The 22346-nt window shown below is 50.6% G+C and overlaps 2 protein-coding genes across 7 annotated transcripts in view; both read right to left on the reverse strand.

The window, feature by feature from the left end:
- Positions 1-13644, reverse strand: part of Eif4e2 (eukaryotic translation initiation factor 4E family member 2) — a 29167-nt gene extending 15523 nt beyond the window's left edge. Inside the window, exons 1-4 of one of the 4 annotated variants that reach the window (XM_013519963.1) lie at positions 13451-13644; positions 8147-8261; positions 6631-6765; positions 1763-1867 (exon numbers count right to left, since the gene is read on the reverse strand). In XM_013519963.1, the coding sequence (XP_013375417.1) occupies positions 1763-1867; positions 6631-6765; positions 8147-8261; positions 13451-13470 (375 nt within the window). In that variant the 5' untranslated portion in view covers positions 13471-13644. Of the gene's footprint in view, positions 1-1762; positions 1868-6630; positions 6766-8146; positions 8262-13048; positions 13144-13450 lie in introns of those variants that run through there. The other 3 variants (XM_005395369.2, XM_005395367.2, XM_013519962.1) reach the window with 3 other exon arrangements.
- A 953-nt stretch (positions 13645-14597) lies between these two features.
- On the reverse strand, positions 14598-21690 carry Chrng (cholinergic receptor, nicotinic, gamma (muscle)). Of its 3 annotated transcripts, XM_005395371.2 has the most exons (13): positions 20280-21690; positions 19867-19951; positions 19559-19698; positions 19439-19483; positions 19197-19306; positions 18678-18833; positions 18038-18135; positions 17531-17719; positions 17256-17370; positions 17044-17158; positions 16271-16487; positions 15967-16082; positions 14598-15716 (listed from the first exon to the last, which is right to left on the reverse strand). In XM_005395371.2, exons 1-13 carry the CDS (start codon positions 20289-20291, stop codon positions 15543-15545), a joined length of 1572 nt encoding a protein of 523 aa, XP_005395428.1. In that variant the 5' UTR covers positions 20292-21690; the 3' UTR covers positions 14598-15542. The 3 variants fall into 3 exon arrangements, with proteins under 3 accessions (XP_005395428.1, XP_005395429.1, XP_005395433.1); XM_005395372.2 differs by having other exon boundaries at positions 15623-16082; positions 19197-19303; XM_005395376.2 differs by lacking the exon at positions 19867-19951 and having other exon boundaries at positions 15623-16082.
- Positions 21691-22346: the final 656 nt, after the last annotated feature.

Genomic DNA, 22346 nt, shown 5'->3' on the forward strand with positions numbered 1-22346 from the left:
CCCTTCAAGGCAACCCACTTTCTGAGCTTTTCTTTCTTTCAATAAATTCTTCCTACTCTTAAAAAAAGAATCTGGGATTATGCAACTTATAGAAAAAATGGTAGTAAGGCTAGGAAGAGAAGCAACTGGGAAGAAAAAAAAAAACAAAGCAAGTATATTTAGCACATGCTATTTCAAAAGACAGCTACATAGATCTTTCTAAAAGAATGCTCTTATCAGAATTACTTTAGGAATCAAAGTAATGTCAGATTTGAAAGAGACCATCACTTCATTTGTTCAAAGTTCGCTGAGTGTCACCATGTACCAAGTACAGTTGAGAAACCCCAACCTCCACTCAGATCCAGAGTGGCAGAGAAAGACAAGAGTAATGACAGTCATGCAGACCAACCAGAGCTGCTGAAACAAGCAGTGGGTTAACAAGGAACACAACAGCTGGAAGTGGGCTGGCAGGCAAAGCGCATGAGGGCACTTCTGGCACTGGGAAGGGCATGTCTGTGCACAAACTATGGGGGAGGGACATGCAAATGAGATCTCACTGTAAGGAAGGGAGGATTTTAGAGATGATGGGAAATGAGGTAAATTTTGGAAGGTAAATCATGGAAGCAGTGACAGCAATGGCTCTGCAAAGAGATCACAGCTCAGCTTTGGGTTTCCAGTTACTGCCTTTATTTTCTGATCACTTCAGTCATATGTAAAAATATTTTAAAATTAAGTTTATTGGTACATTTTAGGTATACATAGTGATCAAACTAATCACAGGGAATTTGTATCTGTACACGATACATCCTGATTCTTCCCCCCCCGACCCCCTACCCTCCATCCCTCTTCCCCTCCCTATTTACAAAAGCTTTGTTCCCATTTTTCCTTTCTCCTTTCCTTCCTTCTTTTCCCCCTTCCCCCTCACTAGTTCCCCTTCCCATTTCAACATTTTCCTCCTATTTCACAATATCTATGATACATTTTGGTTCTTATTTACACTTTCGGTTTCTCATACCACAGATACTGTTTAAAAATATTATACACACACACCAATGAATTTTGTGGGAACAAGGACAATTTTAAAAAAACCCTTTAATGCTGTAATAATACCACTTGCATAGTAACACCATCATTAAAACCACCCAGCATCAACGAATGCAGACACACAACGGCATTAGTGCCTTTCCCTAGGGGTCTGAGTTCCCAGGATATATCCAGTAATGTTATGGTTTTTTCTTTTTTTTCCGGAGACAGGATTTCACTATGCAGTTCACACTGGCCTTCGACTGACTATGTAGCTCAGGCTGGCTTCAAACTTACAGCAATTCTGAGTACTACAATTACAGGAGTGTGCCACAACACCCAGCTAGTGTTGCAGGGTTTTTTGTTGTTGTTGTTTTTGTCTTTTTGAGACAGGGTCTCGCTACGCAGTTCAGGCTGGCCTTGAGTTCACTTTTTAGCCCAGGCTGGTCTCGAACATGCAACAACACTACTGCCCTGCCTCAGCCTCAGAGTGCTGGAATTACAGGTGTGCACCACCACACCTGGCTCTAGTGTTGCAGTTTTATTTTATTTTATTTTATTTTTTTGGGGGGTGGGGGGGCTTCCGGTACTGGGAATCCAACTCACGACCTTGCACTTGCCAGGCAGATGCTGTGCTGCTGAGTTAAATCCCCAGCCCCTTAGTGTTGCAGTTTTGAAGACAATTTTAAAATAATTTTAACCTTGGCAGAGGATAAAAAAGAAAAAAAAGCAAAGCACAGCAGAGGCCCTCAGTCCTCACCTCCCACATGGGTTTAATTCCTTCTTTGAAGAGATGGAAGTCGCTGTGTCCTGTCAGGTCCCCGGGACGTACCATGTGGCTATAAAACCTCCAGAACTGCTCCACCTGCAGAGAGGTGAACACAGAGTGCAAAGGATGTAGCTTTCCTTTTTTGTTGAATGCACCCAAAGGTCTGACATTTATTTAAGAACATAAACATGAAAGCTGTCTTCTTTGTGTGAAAATGAAAACATATTAGAGGAAACACACATTATATAGTTGGACCAAAGAACAATGTATTACTGGTAACAACAGAATAAACTCTTTGAGCAAGAAATGTTAGCCTTACCACAAGGGTACATACTTTCCTATCAGAGGTGCAGGGCAACTGTCACATGCAGTAGGAGGACCAGTGTTTTGCAAAATGGTGACCTTCTATGTTAAATGCTATACAGCCTCAGTCTGTAGTTCTTGGAACCAAATCAATTCTTGACCAAAGACTGGCAAATACAGTGTTAGCTGAAATGAAATAGACTTTAGTTCTGCTTAGTCACTGAGCGTAAATGACCACACGTTACTGTTCCAGGGTGCTGTTGCTAATAAGATTGGGACAATCCTAACTGACTTAGCTTCTCAGCTATGGTTTAGGTTTTTTTCTTTGTTCTGTTTTTGTTTTCTGACACAGGGTCTCTCTTTGTAGTTCGGGTTGGCCTCGAACTTACTATGTAGCCCAGGCTGGCCTTGAACCTGCAGCAATCCTCTTGCCTCAGTCTCCTGAGTGCTAGGATTACAGGTGTACACCACCATGCCCATCTTAAATCTTTTTCCTTAGAAAAATTATTTTTTTCCTTGTTCTTCCTTCAAATTGTTTGAAAACTAAACTTCCATTTTTCTCTTAAGTGTATGCTTAGAGTCATCTAAGTGCCTTGGCAGGAGACAGTATCCCTCTGTATTTACAGAGGACACCTACTACCTGCTTGCCAGGAGAGAAGCACACATCAGAAGAGAAGAGAAATACACGGGCGTGTACAGGGTTTTTTTTGTGCAGTGTACAGTGAGCAACTGCTCACTGTATTTGCCAACACTGTGCTAAGGAGACTGAATCAACATGGGGCCAGACATCATCAGAGTCCTGCAGCGGAAGATGGAGATTCTGGTCAAACTTCTAGATCTGGGTAGCAAGCAAGGAGAACCTGATCTTAGGCTGCATGACAGAGCTGTCCCCACAATTCCTCTCTCGAAGAGAAACACGTGAGAAAAAGTCAAGAACCAAGGTCATTCGTAGGACTTCACTGCAGTGCTTCAAGCTAAGAGCTGCTCGGTGTAACTGTACACAATGATTTGGAACCTTAGGTAGTCACGTGGCTACAATGTCCATCCTAACACAGTTGGGGAACATCCACCAGAACCAGTGGCGCCCTGTGAGTCAGGAACTGGAGCGGGGTGCTGGGGAGGAAGCCCACCAAATTCCCCAGGAAAGAATCACTTAACACTTGGATCTCCCTGGATCTTACAGCCAAACTGCACGATCTTATACTACAAGAGGAATGAAATAAAAAACGTGAAAAACCTAACCTTTTATCATCAAAAAACCTAAACCTTTTATCATTAAAAGCTGAATGGGTTTCTTCCAAATGAAAACCAAAAAATAAAAGTTTGACTCAGAATAGGAGGTGCAGTAAGGACCTCAGAAGCCACCCAGATTGTCGTTTGATAACTGAGAAAAAGAGTGTCACGACTTGCTCCAGCACAGAGTCAAGCACCAGGAGAGACCAGGGCTGGGCTGTCCAGTCCAGTGCTCGTCCCAGTTCAGGACACTGTCTTCTTAGAGACCCTGATTTCCTGGACCAATAAACTCTACTCAATCCGAGGATTAAGAATCACTGAGAAAGGGGCTGGGGATTTAGCTCAGTGGCAAAAGCGCCTGCCTGGCAAGTGCAAGGTCGTGAGTTCGGTTCCTGGTACCGGAGAAAAAAACCAAAAAAAAAAAAAAAAAAAAAAAAAAAAAAAAAAAAAAAAAAGAATCACTGAGAAATGCTATCTCAGATTTGATCAAAGGTTGCTTCTCTGTATGGAATTTAATACTGAGAGCCATTTCCTGATGTCTTTTTTTTTTTTGTCTTTCTGAGACAGGGTTTTGTTATACAGTTCACGTTGATCTTGAACTCACTTTGTATCCTGGGCTGGCCTCAAACTCACAACTCTCCAGCCTCAGCCTCCCAAGTGCTGGGATTGCAGGCGTGTGCCACCATGCCTGGCCCTCCATCATCAGACACTGTCTCACACCCAGTGAGTACTGAAGGTGCATCAACTCATGGGTGTACTGATGACAAATCACTTACCATATATGCCAGAGGGAGAAAAATAAACCACAAACCCTTTGCACAAGCCGGGTAAATTCATACATGCTTTTTTGTGAAAGGGAAAGAAAATGCATACTATACTCCTTGTTACTCCAAGTAATTTCAAGAACCCTTTATGAAAACATACTACCCAGTCCAGTTTCTTCTTTGACCTTCCAAGTATCTAAACAGCTGTTTCTAATATAACAAGTGCATCCTACTATGCTTCCAGCATTCTAATGGAGGAGGTAACCACAACTTTTGTGATGGGTTCAGGAATATTACAAAGGCATGTACATTTTCTTTGTCTTTTTGAGACAGGGTCTTGATATGCAGTTAAGGCTGGCCTTGAGCTCACTGTGTAGCTCAGGCTGGTCTTGAACTCACAATGATCCTCCTGCCTCAACCTCTGATCCTCATGCCTCAGCCTCCGATCTTCCTGCCTCAGCCTCCAGGTGCGTGCACCACCATATCTGGCAAGGCACGCATATTTTAAAAGTTTAATTCTGTTTCCTCCACCAAGAATTCCTTTATTATCTGTTCAAATCTTTTAAGTTCAATCTAAACCAGTGTACTCCAAGGCAGCTTTCCCCAAAGTTGAACTGACCCTTTTTTCCTAGGAATGCTAAGGGTGCTCCAGCCATGCCAGTATGGTTTAGATCTAGACTGTCCCCTAAAAGCCGCATGTGTTCAGATGTGGGGCATTCAACAGGTGACTAGATAATGGTGCTGCTATGGCTGACCTGCTGTTAGAAGGCAGGGGTGGCTGGATGGAGGTGTCTTCCTCCCTACCTCCTCCCTTCTCCCTCTGCTTCCTGGCTGCCCTGGGATGAGTAACTGCCCACCCCTTGGGATCCTTCACTCTACCAATTCCACCTTGGAGCCAGCCAACCATTAACTGAAAACAGGAGCCACAATAAAGCCCTCCTCCTTTAAATCGTGGGAGTTCGGTATATTGCCCCAGCCATGAGAAAGTAAATAGAGCTGGGCGTGGTGGCACATGCCTGTAATCCCAGCACATGGGAAGCTGAGGCAGGAAGATTGCTGCAAGCTCAAGGCCAGCCTGGGCTACAAAGTGAGCAAAGGCCAGCCTGAACTGCATAGCTAGACCCTGTCTCAAAAACAAAAAAAAGAAAGTAACTAAGACATGTGCCCTTCCTGCAGCCCCACTTACTGTCTCCCCTGCAGCAGAAATCCCTGGACTTTCCCTGTTCCCCAAAACAGGCTCTGTGTCTTAATTCTTTTTTAGACCCTTATTATACCTTCAATTCATTCAACATTTCTTGAATCAAGTATGGACCAAAGCACAAGCTATTTGGAGTATTTCAAAGAAGCCGGGGGCTGGGGATTTAGCTCAGCGGCAAAGCGCCTGCCTGGCAAGCGCAAGGTCGTGAGTTCGGTTCCCGGTACCGGAGAAAAACCAAAAAAAAAAAAAAAAACAAAGAAGCCTAACGTTACTAGCGATAAGACAGAAGAACCAATCAAACAAGGCCTTTGGACTGGGCTGAAACCATATCAACACAGCAAAGCAATATTGCTGATCTCACAGTAAGCAGACAATCTTATTCCCAGTGGAATATGTGTATGTGATTAATAAGAAATGGAAAATAAATACTGTAACCTTGTGCCACACATTCTGGTATACTGTTGGGCTCTGGAATCTGACTTTCACAGCCCATCTAACCTGGCTTTCAATGCTGGCCCCCCACTTAATCAAGTCAAGTATGACTGACTTGGGATCTTACATTCTCCACTTGTAAAATATGACCACACACACCTATTATAACAACTAAAGGAAACTAAACAACTCCATTACTTACTACATCCTTCCTCTTTATTAGCTTATTATAGTATTTACAATTATAGTACTGTATTCTTTTTCAGAGTTTGCATTTCAAACAAAACAAAAAGTTATTAAGTTCAAGAGAATGTACTACACACAAAGATGAGTAATGATCTTTATCAAACTAGAGTGGTGTTAATTGCAGTCAGAGTCTCTAGGTTCACAAACGAGTCAGTTGTGGGAGACGAACTAAAGCCGAATACTTTGTATGATGGCACTCATAAAAGCAATTATTGGCGATTCATTTCCTTTCTGCACACAGAAAAAGATGCTACTTTATGCATAATCACTATCTTAGCCAAAATCTTATCGGGAGGCTCTTAAATACAAAAGAAAATTTCAATCTTTGCTTTTAACTTTACTATCCAACTTCATGAGGATACCATTTACTACAAAATTCTGTATCCCTTTTAGGACTCTGTACTTTAAGACTCAGTATCTACTTAGAAAACAGTTACACATCATTTATGTATATGTACTTTTATTCAAAACCACCACTCTCATATTTGTTGCTATGTATTTGTTAACTATGGACATCCAAGGAAAATCTAGGAATGAACAAATCTGACCATGGGTATAAGGTTATTTGAGTAAGAAATCCAGTGTGTTAAGTAGGTTACTGGGAAGGTAGGTAAACAGACTGACAAAAACACAGGTAAGAGTATCTTACCAACACAAACCCCGTTAAACCACCAAGTACTCACAGAGGCAAAGGTGCCGATCTGCTTGATATTCTGTTCATAGCTCTGTGAACTGGTGGGACGGCCTGGGGTCCTCCTGGAGTACCAGAAAGTATAGTTGTACTGCAAGGGATGCTCTGCTGGTCCAGGAACAACAGCCTGGGAAGTGAATAAGGTAGCTGAAGCCCTGGGCATTTGTTACATGCTCTGAGACTAAGAAATGTTTTACTGTGTCACATCTTACCATTTCCACAATTAGAATACAACCTCAATGACTTGCATTGTGCCAGAGTCTGCTCACACAGTCAATTCCCTTAGTGTGTTAAATGATTCTAAACTCTTAGGACACTTTATGTGTTCTTATGACTTTTACAGCTTTCTACCTCATACCACAGGCATTATTTTAATATTTTTAGCCGTGTATGTGTGTGTGGCACTGGGGATTTAATCCAGAGCCTTCACCCTGAGCTACATTCTCAGCCCATTTTTAAATTTTGAGACAGTTGCCAAGTTATCCAGGCTGGACTCAAACTTGCAATCCTCCTCCCTCAGCCTCCCAGCGTACCCCCACCCCCAATATCATAGGCATTTATGTTTCCATCTTATCTCAGCATCTGCCCAGCCAGCTCAAGCACTGCCTCCTCCATGGCACTTTCATTACTGAGGAATAGCATGCTGCCTACACTGCTTATGCCTCAGGTTCTCACCTGCAAAATAGGAAGGATAATAACCACCCCAAGGGTTGCTGAGAGGATCAGGTAAATCTATAGATGTACAGTGTCTAGTAACTGGCACAGAGTAAGTCCTCAATAAATGCCAGTGGCTATTATTACAGCTATTATTAAATATAAGGTCCTTGACCCACAGGCACCTTCACCTATGGGTCTTCTTAGCACCTAGTAGAAAAATGCTTGCACTTAGTATTCAATATTTTGGAATAAATAATGATTTCCTTGATGTCTCAAGGGAAAAACCAATTCACCTATTTCTCATTCCCTAAATTTTCTCTTTCCCAAGTCCCTTCCAACTTGAGACTATTACTGATTTAAGAGCTTAAAAGTTCAAGGGATATGTAGGATTTGAAATACTTAGCAGCAGCTTCTGAAGCAACTACCAGCCCAGGTGAGCGCCAGGATTAACTTCTGCCATCCAGGTGAGGAGACACTGTAATCGAGCCAGTATCTCAAGATCTTCTGGGAACAGTAAAGGTCTAAATCCCATAATGAACTCCAGGGATCCCACAATCATTTTTGAAAACAAAACTAGTCAAGTGTGACGGCACATGCCTGAAATCCCAGCACTGAGAAGGCTGTGATAGGAGGACCACCGTGAGTTTGAAGCCTACCTGGGCTTGAATTACACAGTGAGATCTGGTCTCAACAAAACAAAACAAACAAAACAACCCAACCCAACTCAACCCAACCCAACCTACCCCAACCCAACCCAAACCATATACCACACAACAGGACACCATCAAGTTAATCTGGTATCTTCCAGATAAACAGATTCTACATGAAAACGTCTTAAGCACAAAACACACCTTCCTCTTGCTGCTGTTCTGACTCTTGTCTCGTTCTGTTTTTTCCTTCTCACCATCTTTCTGTGTGCTGTTTTCTTCATTCTGATCGTGGTCTCCACTGTCATCATCTTTCAAGCTGAATGGCACAGCAAAATAGTGTTATTTCATGACCAAGTTGATTCCTGGTACCTCACAAAGCCCCAAGTTCATACAAACTATCACATAAGAAACCCAACGTCACTCAAAACACAGTCCCATGAGATCCATCTGGGATGGGAGGACCAAAGAATGTGGAGATACAAACTAGAAGGTTAATAAAATGAAATGCCCATTAGCTAACTTGTGAAGTCCACAATGCACTGTCTTTTGGTTTTCTAATAAGCCATACAATAGAACAATTTAGGTGATCATTTTCTTTGCTAATGGGAAGTTCATGCATTAACCTCTGTGACACTTGGGATAAAAGTAAAAAACACACCCACCTATACTGCCAAGTCTTACCACCTCCTCAGCCTTCCCTACTGTTACACTCAGGTCTTCTTCTGTTAACCTTAATTATGATAAATCCTGAAGCAGGTTCCCTAACACAAATCTCTGCTCTGTACTTATCTTCCAGGTGTCACCAATATTACCTTTCTAAACGTAAGTCTGATTATTTTACTTCATCCTGAAGACTCTCTACCGTCCCTGGCCTTTTGATGCCTACCCTCCAAGATAAAGTACAATGACACATAAGTTCGTCTAGAATCTGACTCCTCTAGCCCCCCACTCCCACACGGGGGCCGCTTGCAAACACCACCCTGAAGCCTGAGATGCCACTCCTCCCCTGTGTTTTTCTACTGGGCAGTGGATTCCCTCAGGGTGCTGTCTTATATCATCTCAGCAGCCCCGGCACTCAGGACAGAAAGATGCTGAATAAATGTTAAATGAACAGGAAAAATGAAAACACTCAACTGGACCATTCATTCACTCATCATGGATTTTCTCCAGAATAATGACTTTATGTACTGCATAGTCAGATAAAATCAGGCAATTCTCAAGAAAGGTACCAGAATTGTTCCAATTACAACTCAAATATTATCCTACACAGATATAGAAACATGCCATAGGATATTTTCCATCTATAGGTTTTTCTCCTTTTTCCCCATGAATCTCCAGTGTCTAACACATAGAAAACATGCAGTAAGTATGACACTGGATGAACCAGCCAGGTGCTAAGGTGCCTGTTCTGCTAACATCACCATCTGAGCTGTAGCAGATACTCAGCTGCTAGTGCCCAGTGCCAGGATCCACCCCATACTCACCCTGGCCAAGCTTTAGCTAGGCATGATAGTACATGCCTGTGGCCCTAGCACTGTAGGGTACTGAGGCACGAGGATCCCAAGTTCCAGTCCACCCTGGGCAACTCAGTGACTGGCCCCATCTCAAAATAAAAAATTAAAGAAAGGGCTGAAGATATAGCTCAGTGTGAAGGCCCTGGGTTTAACTCCCAGTACCTAAAGCAGGAGTAGTCCAGCTTGGCCAGTAATCTATGCCTCAGGGCCTTGCTAAAAAATACGAGATTTTTCCCTCAGCATATCACTGGGGCACGGAAAAGACCACAGACTCAGGAGGTAGAACAGCTATATGGGAACTATGCAAGAAAAGCTATGAGGGAGTCAAGATAAGGAAAAAAGCCAAAGAGGAGAGAGTGCAGAGGACTAATGCTTCCACCTTCTGGCTTTGTTCAGCCTCCTTGGACTTCTAGGAGGCCACTGCCTGTGCTTAAGACACCCTCCTCCCAAATAAATAAAGTTTTCCTCTTCAAAAGGAACCTTGCCTAGTACATAGCCCTGAGGGTTAAAAATTACCATTGTTTACCAACCATTTACTGTGTATCACCTACTAGAGTGCCTGTCCCCAAGGACCTAACCAAGGAGATGGCTACAGACACTCATGCCTCACATGGTGCAAAGACCCTGTTCTGCCCATGGGTTCCAAAAGTATCTCCTGCCTGGTCCCCACAAATTCCTTTCACTTCAGTTGTACCAATCTAAGTGCAGTTCCTCAGTCTTTTTTTTTTTTTCGGTACCGGGAATTGAATTTCCGACCTTGCGCTTGCCAGGCTGAGCTAAATGCCCAGCCCCAGTTCCTCAGTCTTATGACTCAGTTACAGGTTATGCTCAGTTGTGTGGTCTGCCTCCTCCCCTAGTTAACTGTCCTGCAGGACACATTTTCTCCTGACCTCTCCCAATACAGGCTATTTCGGGCTCTGCTCTTCTAAACTTCCCCATATAAGCATTTATGTTTAGCCTGATTATGCTGTCTCAGCCAGCCCTCCTCCCATCCAGAACAGCACATGGGTTTTTCTACTGCTTAGGCTGTGGATAGCTTTGTACTCTCTTCTTTCTATAGGGCATACCCTAGGGATGCAAATCATTTCCTCTCTTCTCTGCTTCCAACTCACATTAAAGCCTCTGCGGTCCCCTCCATTACAGCTTGGTTGAAGAAAGGCAGTCACCCCATCATCTCCCATTTTGCTAATCCCAGGAAAATAATTATATTCCTTTCATTTAGTAATTTTGCTACTAATCACTATTAGGATACAGACTAAGAGAAATAATGCCATAGAAGGAAAATGTTACTGTGATCCCTGGACTACCTTCCTCACTCCCTTCTAAACAGGTAAATATAAACCCAATGAAAGTTTACCTACTGCTTTTTATTTCTCAAGGGTGGAGTTAACTACCACCTTGCCCTTTAAGCCTACACTTAGGCAAATCTTTTACAATCTCAAAGACAAGTTGTCTACCCAACTTAAAGCTGGATGTCAGCCAAAGTACAACCCAGAATGAAAATTCAGTGCTCCACAGACTCAGTCAGGCAACTTGCACTGGAGGCTGTCCAAACTAAGTGGCACCTTGGCTAGTTCACCGGGTTTCTGCTCAGCTACTTCTTCACACTCTCTGAGCTAGACCAAATATCTGTGGGTTGGAACTTGATCCAACTGAAGTTGATCCAGAGTTGTTTGAATCTCTGGTATCAGACAGTAGTATAAAATACAGGTCTGTTTAATTAACAGATTTCTAAAATCAAGGTGATGAGTGCCAAATAAGTGATTCAGACAATAGTTTAAAGAATGGATCAAAAGCCTATGATATAAAACAAGCAGTGACAAAATCAAGCGTGGCATCTAGAAAACCAAGATCTGAAAACCAAGTTATCACAGTCAGGACTTCCGATCTTGGGAAAACATCTTAAGGTTTCACACATCAACAGGATCAATGGCAGCAGGATTTCAGGACTTGACAGGTCTATATTCTCTGCAACCCTTCCCAAAGGAATCACAATCTTTGGTTACATGCACACAAGCAGAACCCAATATGTAAAGGAAGTTAGTGTTCTTTAACCTGAGCCCATCAGATCACACTCCTGTCCTCAGCTACAGGCACTCCTTGAAAAGATTCTGACAAACTAGAACACATCCTCAAGGTGAGGTGGTGAAGAATGCACACTGCAAGTATGTAACAATGGCCTAAACCCTGCAAAATGTGTGCATGAAAAACCAAAACAGAAACAAAATAGGCACAGATTTCAGTTCCTAATTTGAACTAAAAGAAAAAAAATTTTTTTTTCTTTCTGTCAAGCTAGAGACTAGATGATAAAAGATCATGGCTCAATACAACAGTTAATAATTAGAAGAAATTAACATGACTCAAGTTAATGTTTGTCAAAAACACTTGAACCAGACCTGGGCTGCCTCTCCACTGTCTTACACAAGTTAATTTCAGAGGGCCTCATCTGCTTGATTTTAAGAACAGGTACAAGATCTCCTTCGCTGAGTTATTAGAACAGAAATACCAACAAGATGGCAGTCGGAAACCCATATTTACCGGTCTTATTGCACATCCCTACACAATTTGGGCAGGATGCAATCTGGTTTGTTCATGTAAATGAAGAAGGGGTGCATAAAGCTCCACACAGGCAAGATCTGGATCCAGAGTTAAGTACTACAGGACTTCTGTGGGGTTGAGGCTGGGTAAGGGGTCTGTACAGGCTTGGGGTCAGCTACACAGGATAGAGAAGGCATTTGCTTTTTCAAGATGCAGAGACCGCTGAGCAACCAGGAAACGTTTGTGAAGAGGAGCCTGGAGTGCTGGGAACTCAGTACTCCCTCAATTTGCATACCAGGTCTCACTATTTTAGAAAAACCCCGATTTCCCACCAGCACCATCAGGTCACACCCTATCAACAGTAATTCCACTTTACACAAACACCTCTAAATATAGGTATGACCTGGTCTCTCTAGCACTATACGGCAACTACGGCTTGGAGACGGGAAATTTTTCGATGTCAAAACCGGTGCATGCGGGACTAGAAAGGTAGGTCTTCAGATGAGACACATTAAGACTAAAAAGGAGGTAAGAAGAGAATCTATCTCAAGACACAACTTCTGTAAAACACTAACATAGGGATTGTTAAAAGAAATGAAGAAACTGGATATGGTGGCAACCTGTAATCCCAGTACTCTCGAAGGCTGAGGCAGGAGACTCTGAGCCCAGTCTGGGCAACTTACTCATTCAACAAGACTTAGAATCAAAACAAAAAATAAAAACTAATCGGAATGTAGCTCACTGTGAAAGGCTGGGTTCAATCCCCATCACCACACACACACACACACACACACACACAAATCAAAAATTTCACCAAGAATTAAAAAAAAAAAAATCACTGGCGGTTAACACGCAAAAACACTCGCACGTTTCCTCTCTCCACCTCCACAGGGTCCGACGCTGGAACTGGAGATCAGAGAGGGCGCGTAAGAGAGGGGGGGACCGGACAACCGCGCGGGCTCGGGGACAGGAACCGCGGGGAGGAGAGAGGAAGCAGGAAGGCCGAGCATTCCGTGACGGAGCCACGGAGCCAGCGCGGCGGCCACATCACCTCATCGCCGCTACACGGCTCTACGACACAGGCCGTCGCGGTCCCCAGCGGGCAGAGAAGGCGGACGCCCAGGGGAGGGCGGCCTTCCCCGGCCGGAGCGAGCGCGCGAGGGAGGCTGCGGGGCGCCACGCCGCCCGGTCCCCGCCCTCCGCGTCACGGCCCCCGCGCCCTCCGGGGCTGGCGTGCGAAATCTCCTTCCGGGCAGGGCCACCCCTCCCCAGGCCCCGCTTCGCCCTCGGTCCCGCGGTCCCGGGACCCCTCGGCCCGCGCTCCGCAGCGCCCCCTCCCCGCCGGCCGGAGAGAGAGGCCGGTGCCGCAGAGCTGCGCCGCCAAGCTCCGGCGAGGGCCGGCGCGGGGGAGCGGCTCGGGAAGGGTCCCCGGGGGTGGTCAGACGCCACTCACGCGTCGAATTTGTTGTTCATCCTCTCACCGCCACTGTCGCCACTGCCTCACGGAGTGACTTCCGCTCTGCCGGGTCCGTCGACCAAGGTCCCGAACACTTCCGGTTGCGCGGGGCGCAGCGGAACCTCAACGCTCAGTCCCGGTGTGGGGCGGTTTCCCTGCAGGACGGACCGCGGCGACTGCTCAAAGACGCAGGAGCCCCAAAGGGGCTGTAAAGCGTGTGGACAGCTCTGGCTGTTCCTCCGCGCCTGGGAGGACTCCGCCTCCGCTGCATGCGCGCTTGCGCGTCCCGCGTCGCTAGGAACCTGGGAGGCGAGGCCCGCTCTGGCACTGTCGCTCCTCCACGGTCCCCACCTCTCTTCTAGGCTGCTGGCGGATCCCAAGGACACTGTCAGGCGCAATTAACAGTAACCTTCAACAAATGGTAGCTGGTGTTCATCTTCGAGTGCTTACTGTGCGCCAAGAGCTTACCGTCCGCCCTCTGAGGCTTTCCAAGGGGTTGACGAAGTCCCGCCAAGGTGACAAAACCAGTAAGGGATTGATAGGAACCGGAGATGACCCCACTGCCATCACGTTGCCCCCTGGATAGAAGGTCGCCACCCCCACCCAGTTCCCAGGGCCCTGTGGCCTCGATGGCTGCAGAGGAACAAGCAGGAGAAAATGCAAGGAATCTGCTGGCGATTGAGGGCAGAGCCAACAGCCCTGTGCTTGGAGGAAGGACACGTTTCCCCACTCCCCACTTCCCAGCGTGTGCCGTGATCCCTGCTTCATGTGGTACCTGTGTGCAGTAGTTTTGAATTGCATTTACCTCCACTTCTGGCCCTGCGGTGAGGGTGGGTGGAACTGAGTATCATGTCTGGGAAATGGGCTCAAGGAGCATAAGTGACTGGCGCGCTGTTTGTACCCTGGTCACCAACAAATCCTGGGCGCCCGATACTCAGAGCAGGACCACGTTACACCAGAGCAGCAAGCAGCTCAGCTGCTCATGCATTTATTTGTGTTGTGTTGTTTTGTTTTGTTTCTTTTTGAGACAGGGTCTTGCCATGCAGTTCAGGCTGGCCTTGAACTCACTTTGTAGCCCAGGCTGGGCGAGAATTCGCAGCGATCCTCTTACCTCAGCCTCCCCAGTGCTGGGATTTACAGGCGTGCGCCACCATGCCTGGCTGTATTTATTTGTTGAATGGGGCCAAGTGAAGCAAAGCAAGTCCCCTCGGGAAGGCAGAGCCCAATGTTTTGTGCCTGCAGGCTTCCCTGATTACCCCTCTTTGTTTTAACCATCCTTTGCGACCAGTGCAGATACCCTGGCTTTCGAGAAGACAGGGAAGAAGAGCCCATTTTTCAGAATCTTTGTTAAGAGCGGCTGGCATTGGGTCAGAGTCAGGAATTCTGACTCCACATCTCGTGGAGCCACCAGGGCCCTGGGAAGTCCCTGTACTCCAGGCTTTAATTTGCCCTTGTGAAACGAGGGAGTCATGCCCCCAGCCTGTGATGCTGTGAGGAACCTTAGCAATGAAGAAAAGATGATAAAGCTCAAGAATATCTTTTGTGATTGAGGCCAAGGAGAAGCATACAAATGGAAAGGTATGGCTGCCAGCAAGCACAGGGCACATTCAACACCTGGCAGGCAGGAGAGGGACTTGCCAGCCCCTACCCCGTGAGAGGACTCCACACACCTCTCCCCACTGCCTCCAGCAGAGAGGACTCATAAAAGGGAAGTTGGTTCCAGGCCTGGATTTGCCCAGCTAGGAGAATCATGCAAAACAGATGCTCAAAATGACAGGAATCCAGAATGCTTTCCTGGAATGTTGGGAGTGCACTCAGTGGGGGAGGGGCCAGTGCCACGAGGAGCAGGCTAATGCCAGGTGGATGCCAGTCCCAACCACGCCCCTTGACCTCAGCCCATCCCCAGCCAATCTGGGATTCCGGTGCTATCTTTATTTCTCCAGCTTTTCTTGGGGCCCTTTGGCTCCCACGGCCTTGAGGGGAACTTCCCAAAGAACACTCTCATGACCTCAGTGGCAGAAGAGCACAGCGGGCAGGACAGCATGACCCACGAGTGCGACTCCCCTGTGCCCAGCAGCGACTGGCCGGCTCAGTCTGGGGAGGGCAGGTAGGAGCGGGGGTCTCCAGGGAACGGCAGGGCGGGCACCCGGTTGTAGTGGGCCATGAGGAAGATGCCGGTGGTGCCGCAGATGAAGAGCGAGAGCATAGCCAGGAAGCAGACGCGGTCTAGCACACGGCCCACCAGCAGCCACTCCTCGTTCCCCTGGAGGTTGGGAGCGGTGGGGTGGGATAAGCAGGGGCAGAACCAGCCCCTGCCCTGCCTCCCGCTTCCATCCTTAAGCTTCCACCCTCCATTTCTTTGGACCCTTCTCACCCCATCCGGGTCCCTCCTCCCTGTTCCCAGCCCTGCCTTTTCCATCAGTGCTCTGTCTTGGACTACACACTCCTCCCGCCGCCATCTTGTGAGATGGATGGCCAGGCTCCCACCCGACCCACAGTGAGCTGCCCCTTACACTGTCAAAGTGACTCTGCCGAAGCCGGGCTTGGGCAATGAAGTTGCAGGCATCCACACAGGCCTGGATGGCAGGGGCGGCCTGCTTTAGGCTGCCATAGAACTCCGGGCCTTTCTCTGATGAGGATAGAGGGTAAGGTTTGAGAATAAAATGGAGAAGAGAAAAAAAATAAAATACAATGGAGGAGAAACAGGCAGAGAAGGTGGCTTCTCCTTAGAACCCCCCAGTCCCTTTCTTCCCAACTTGGACACTTGCTCACCGTCTGGGGTCCCTGGGCAGGAGTGGCAGTACCTCCGGGCCTTACCCAGTTTCTCCAGTGCCCCCCTCAGCAGCCCATTGCGCTGCCGCTGCCGGAAGAGGAGTTCGCTGCGGGGCAGGCACAGGGCCACCTCCGCCCCAGCTGTCATGGGCCACCCTGAGGAGGAGCCGTTCTGGAGCCGGGGCCGGGTGTCCTGCACAGCTGCTGGGGGCAGCAAGCGAACGTGCATCCGCAGCAGCTGGGGCAGGAGCCGCAGGAACACCTGCGGACAGAGCGAGCCACCTGCTGGAGCTCATGCTGCCAAGCCTGGAGCCAGCACTCCAGAGGCATGCTGGGGTCCTGCGCTGCTTGGCTGTTCTGTCCTGGACACAGAGCCTGGGACCCCACACTTTCGTGCATGTCAGAACCACCAGGGCCCGTGTGCCTTCCCCTTGCTGCCGTTCTGGTGTAGGATGCCTGGTGGTCAGGAGATCTGCATGTGTAACGAGGGTCCCAGCAGCCTGCTGCAAGTAGGCTGAGACCACAGGGGGCTTGGGTCAACTGCCAGGCAGAATCCTGCCTGCTCCACTTTATGGCTTCGTGACCCTGGGCAAACTATTTAACTGCTCTTTGCCTCAGTTTCCTCATTTGTTAGATGGAGGTAATGCTAATACCTACTTCACAGGGGTTTTATAAAGATTAAGTAGGTTGATATATGCAGTCTCCCCGGCACCTCCTTATGGCTTATGGGATGGTTTGCTGCTCACTGGGCAGGGGAGGGTACAGCCAGGGGTGGGCACAGAGGGAGGCACGGCAGAATGGGTGAGGAGGGGCCTTGCCTTGCGGACGCCTCGGGCCATGGAGTGTGTGTGCGGGGACCTCAAGGACACGTTGAGCACCACCACAGCATTCACGACAATGAGGATGGTCACCACCATGAGGAAGGTCAGGTACCTGTCGAGGGGGTGGGCAGGGGCTGGGCGGCCCTTACGCACTCCATACCCGGATGCTACCCCGCCCCTTGGAGCCACTGGTGGAGGCCCGGCCTTACTTGCTGATGAGTGGCACTGCCTGGGATGTCTCGGGCACCTTCTTGGCCACAAGGAAGAGGAAGACGGTCTGGGCCAGGAGCACGTTGATGGCCACAGTGCACTTCTGACCGCCCGCTGCTCATGACCAAGGGGTACTCAGAGCAGGTCTCCTCCACTCCCTCCCTTCCCTCCCCAAAAGAGCCGTGGGTCATGGTACTGCGTGTGCCTTGGCCAAGCCCTGCCCTGGCCTCCCAGCATGCCCTGTGTGGCTGGACAGGGACGTGGCTCCAGGTACCCTTGGCGGGGAGGAAGTAGATGAGGATGGCGACAGAGGAGATGAGCACACAGGGGGCGATGATGTTGATGACATAGAAGAGGGGCTTGCGCTGGATGAGCAGGTAGAACACCACCTTCTGGTGGCCCGCGTCCTCCGCGTCCAGCATCATCTTGGCTGGCCGGTGCCGGATGGCCCACTCCCCGTTCTCTGCAGGGGGCCAGGGGGGTGTGGGCAGGGCGGACCCGCAGCCTGGGGGACCCAGCCTCTGGCAGCATGTGGCCCAGGAAGTGCCAGTGGACACAGGACCATCGAGGGACACAGGTGGGGTGCAAGATGGGATATTGATCCCCCAATTTCCAGAGTGAGAGTAGGTCACAGAAAATTATCTTTACAAGAACATACTCTGCTTTGCTGTCACTTTGACCTTGAGTTACAGAAGAGACAGGGCCTTGGTGGGGCCTTGTCACTGTAGCCACATGTAGCAGAGATCAGGGGGAGCTGTCTGGGAGCCCTGGGCGGGGTTACCGGTGAAGGCCTCAGGGTCGATGAAGATCCACTCTATGGCCTGGCCATCTTCCCGACTCAGCTGCAGGTTGATCTCACTGGTGCTGTAGGTCTGGGACCTGGGGCCACAGAGGAACAGGGGTAAACCCCAGCGTGGAGAGGCACGCCTGACGTCACTGACTGTCACCTCGGGGCATGTGTGGGTGTCTGGCTTTAAAACTGCAACCCCACAAGTCCCTGTGTTCTCCCCTGAGTCCTGGGGTGGGGGGGCGGGGGATGTGGGCTTTTTGGGGACCAGGATGTCGAGTGCAGGGGTCTGCAGATGCAGGTCAGTACTATCACCTGGCCCAAGAGCCTGGGCCACACTGTCCCTCTCCCTGCCACCAGCTACAATGTAGAAATGCATGCCTGCTCATCATGCCTAAGGTTTCCTTGAGAAAAGGCTCACTCCTGTAGAACACGCCTGGCGCCCGCCTGCCATGCCTGCACTCCAGAGGCCGAGGGAGGGAACCAGAAGTCCCGCCCCCCGCCCCCGCAGCTTAGTGACTTCGTGGGAGGTGGAGCCAGGCCCTGGCCTCTGGGTGCTGCCAGAACACCCTACCATTGCCCAGGCCCCTCTCAGCGCTCCCCAAACCCCCCCTCCCCACATAAACGGCCTCACTGGAAGACGAGGGAGCAGTTCTGCCAGTCGAAGGGAAAGTAGGTGACGGAAACAGCACAGGATGAGCGGAAGATGGCAGGCGGCAGCCAGTAGATGCAGCCGTTAGGGGACACCAGCACGTTGCAGTAGAGGGCCACCTCGAAGACACCGTCCACGCTGTGCGCAGGTTGGGCCATGGGACTGTGGGCTTGGACCCCACGGTGCCGCCCAGCCCTCTGTCCCGTGTGGGTGGGGACCCGGAGACCCCCCCCCACCTGCCTGACCCTGACCAGTGCCCACCTAGAACCACGGCTGCCCCGTAAGCTCCCTGCCACCCCCACCTGCTCGGGCCACCTGACAGCATTTCTGGGAATGGTCACTGGCCCCAGGCCACAGGGGGGGGACGGGGCCAGGTCTGCTGGTCCTGCCCCTGCCCTGTACTGCGCCCTGCGCCCTGCGCCCTGTCCATTCTCCAGAGCCTCCTTGCCCCACAGGACCCTGATCCTGTCCCCCGGGCCCTACCCTGCCACCCCTCCTCACTTGTTCTCCAGGACGATGTCTGGCCGCCACACCATGGTGGACGGCACCCTCAGCACCCACAGGCCTCCATAGTCCTCGGGGTCCCAGCGCAGGCGGTAGTCGCACCACTGCTGTGGGAGTGGGCAGGGGGCGTTGCCAGGCCTCTGCTCCTGGCAGCGCGGAGCCCCGGGAATGAGAGTCCAGCCCAAAGGGGGCTCCAGGCGCGGATCCCGGCACACGGGAGGGGCAGGGTGGCCTCTTACCATCTCTATCCAGACGTTGGTGGTGAGGGCCTCCTCTCGCTCGTTCTGCGGGTGCAGAACAGAGGACTAAGTCCCCATGCCTTGCCCTCCCCGAGGCTCTCCCTGCTTCCCACCACTCACCAGGGAGATGAGGTTGGTCAGGGTGAGCTTCAGGCTGACGTTGACCACGTCCTTGTCGTGCTCTGAAGGCCGCAGGTGAGGGTCATAACCGTGCATCAGGTCGGCCAGCAGGCGCCCTTCCTGGTTGCGGCCCTGGGCCCCTGCAACAATGGCCAGAGCCTCAGCCTCACTGTGGGGCCTTGAGGTAATGCAGTAGGAAGGCTCAGACCGGGGAGGTGGAGATATAGGGGGCCGCGGCTAGGGCATGTCTGCCAAGGCCTCAGACCCCTGCCCTGGGCCCCCCAGACCCCGGGTCCCCTGGGCCGCACCCAGGCAGGCAGCCAGCAGCGGCAGGAGGAGCAGCGGCCCTTGGCCCTGATGCATGGTGCCTCTGCTCTCTCTGGTCCCCACGTTCTGAGCAGAGAGAGGAGCTGGGTGTCCTGTGACAGGCTATACTCCCGTCCCGTCAGCCCTGCCAGCCCTGCTAGCCTGGCCCCACCAGCTGTCTGACCACAGCATTGTCAGCTGCTGAGGGCGCTACAATGCCTGGCTCGGGTTACCTGGCCAGGGTGCGAGAGGGGCCCGTGGGTCCCAGCGGAGACAGCCACCCCTCCCCACCCTTGAGCCCAGCTGCCCAGGCCGTGCCTGGTGTCCAGTGAGGACGCCCAGGACACAGCCAGGGATGGCCGCCGCCTGGCTGGGAGTCAGCGCTGGGGGGTACGGGCAGTTGGATGGGCCTCACTTGTGTCTCCATGATGCCACTGCCACCTGCCTGCCGTCTTCATGGGCCACTGGAAAGATGCATGCGGCCCAGACACCTCAACACCACAGGCTTGGGACCGGGTCTGGTCCTCCCAGGCCCTGAGGCGGGACACAGGTCCGAAGCTTTGAAATTAGGGGCTGAGAGGACTCGGCGAGGACAGCCAGCCCCTAGTGAGGGCGCCTCTGTGCGGGCGCGGTGTTTATGACATGGTCCCGCATTGCGCAGCAGGCCCAGTGGGAGGCTGCAGAGGCCCAGGGCCGCCCCAGCTGCTCATGGAGCTCATGCTTCATGGGGGCAGGTGGACGGGGGACCAGGGCTCAGGTCGTGTCCCCCAGAGGGAATGAGGAGACCCAGAGACCAGTGACGGGCTGGACTTGAGTCCCATCTGCTCGGGTTTGTGGCTGGGAAAGGGTGGGGCCTAGGCTGGGGCTGACTCCTTGCAGCAGCCACTTGCCTGTGACATCTGTTCCAGGCACTCAGGTCAGCACGTCCCAGTCTGTGGGCGGGAAGGAGCAGGCGGGAACCCAGACACCATTTCCAGCTGCTCCAGTGTTCTGGGGGACAGGGTGGTGGCAGCAAGGCACCCCCCATCACATCCGCCAGCCGTAAGTCAGGCCCTCCCTGGAGGCACAAGGGAGGTGTCTCCGAACCCAGCCCAGGTTCCAGGCCCTTGAGTCTGGCCAGGATGGGGGTGGGGAGCGGGAGGGACGGCACCTGTCATCTCTGATCAGCTGTCATTTCGGGTGTCTTGCGTGCGGTCTCTGCAGTCAGACCTGTTCCAGGCCCCCGTCCCTGTGACAGTCCCCCACCCTTCAGAGCTCTTGTGCCCACATGGCCCTCGCCTGCCCCCAGACCAGCTCTCTCGCCTCACCTTTCTCTACGGAGCAAATTCTCCACCTACTCCTCCCAAGCCTGCTTTTGCCAAAACTCATCCCCCACCTGGGCACCAGGCCAGATGATCTCACACCTCTGCCTTCCCTGTTGGTCCCTGTGAGTGCCCACGAGGGCAGAGGCAGAGGATGCGGGCCGCCTTCCCCTCTGGTCCGATCATGGCGCCTCCCTATGTTGAGGGTTCCGAGGGCTGAGGACAGGTGTCACCCATGAGGATGGGGGCTCCTGGGGGGTCAGGGTGGTGGGGGAGGACCTAGGAAGGGACAGTCATTTGTGGCCATCACTCACTCTCTGACAGCCCCCTCTCCTGGGCCAGCTGCTAGTACAGAATCTGGAAAAGCTGATCAAGTCGGTCCTCTGTCCACAGGGGTGATTCCAGGGCCCCCTCAAATACCAAAGTCTACCAATGCTTAAGTCCCCTATATAAAGTGATGTAGTGAACTGGGCGTGGTGGCACGTGCCTGGGATGCCAGCACTTGGGAGGCTGAGGCAAGAGAATTGCCAGGAGTTTGAGGCCAAGGCCACCTGGGTTACGTAGTAAGTTCAAGGCCAGCCTAAACTGCATAGTGAGACCCTATCTCAAGACGTGACACAATCCAACACAAGGAAGTGCTGTTGTACTGTTTTTGCACACATCCTGTGTAACCCTCCCCTGACCTCTTGGTTACTTAGGATGCCTAACAGTGCAAGTGCTGCACAAATATTTGTTACACTATATTATTTAGGAGATAGTGACAAGAAAAAAGGTGTGTACATGAACAGTACACATTTTTCTTCCAGATATTTTCTTCAATCCACGGCTGACTGACTCCACAGAGGCTGAGCCGTGGATTTGCAGGGCTCACCGTACTTATTTCCCACGCTTCCCTGCAGAGAGAGGCAGCCCTGTGATGTTTTGACGATGATTTGCTGTGGCACTTCGTAGGAAAGCTTTGCTGCTGATAAAAGGGGTAAGAAATGCCTGGCCCCTTTTTTGCCTGAACATAGATACAAAGGGTGGCACTGTGGCAGCCAACTTGCAACCTGAGGCAACAAAGCAAGGGGAAGCAGGCCCATGTGTTGCGAAGGCAGCCAACAGCCTGGGCCCCTCGAGGCTGTGATGTACAGCTGAGAAAACGCAGCCCTCACCGCTCTCAGTTCTGACCGTGTGAGAAG

The sequence above is a fragment of the Chinchilla lanigera genome, unplaced genomic scaffold (genome assembly GCF_000276665.1).
Source record: "Chinchilla lanigera isolate Chin_1 unplaced genomic scaffold, ChiLan1.0 scaffold00052, whole genome shotgun sequence".
NCBI lineage: Eukaryota > Metazoa > Chordata > Mammalia > Rodentia > Chinchillidae > Chinchilla > Chinchilla lanigera.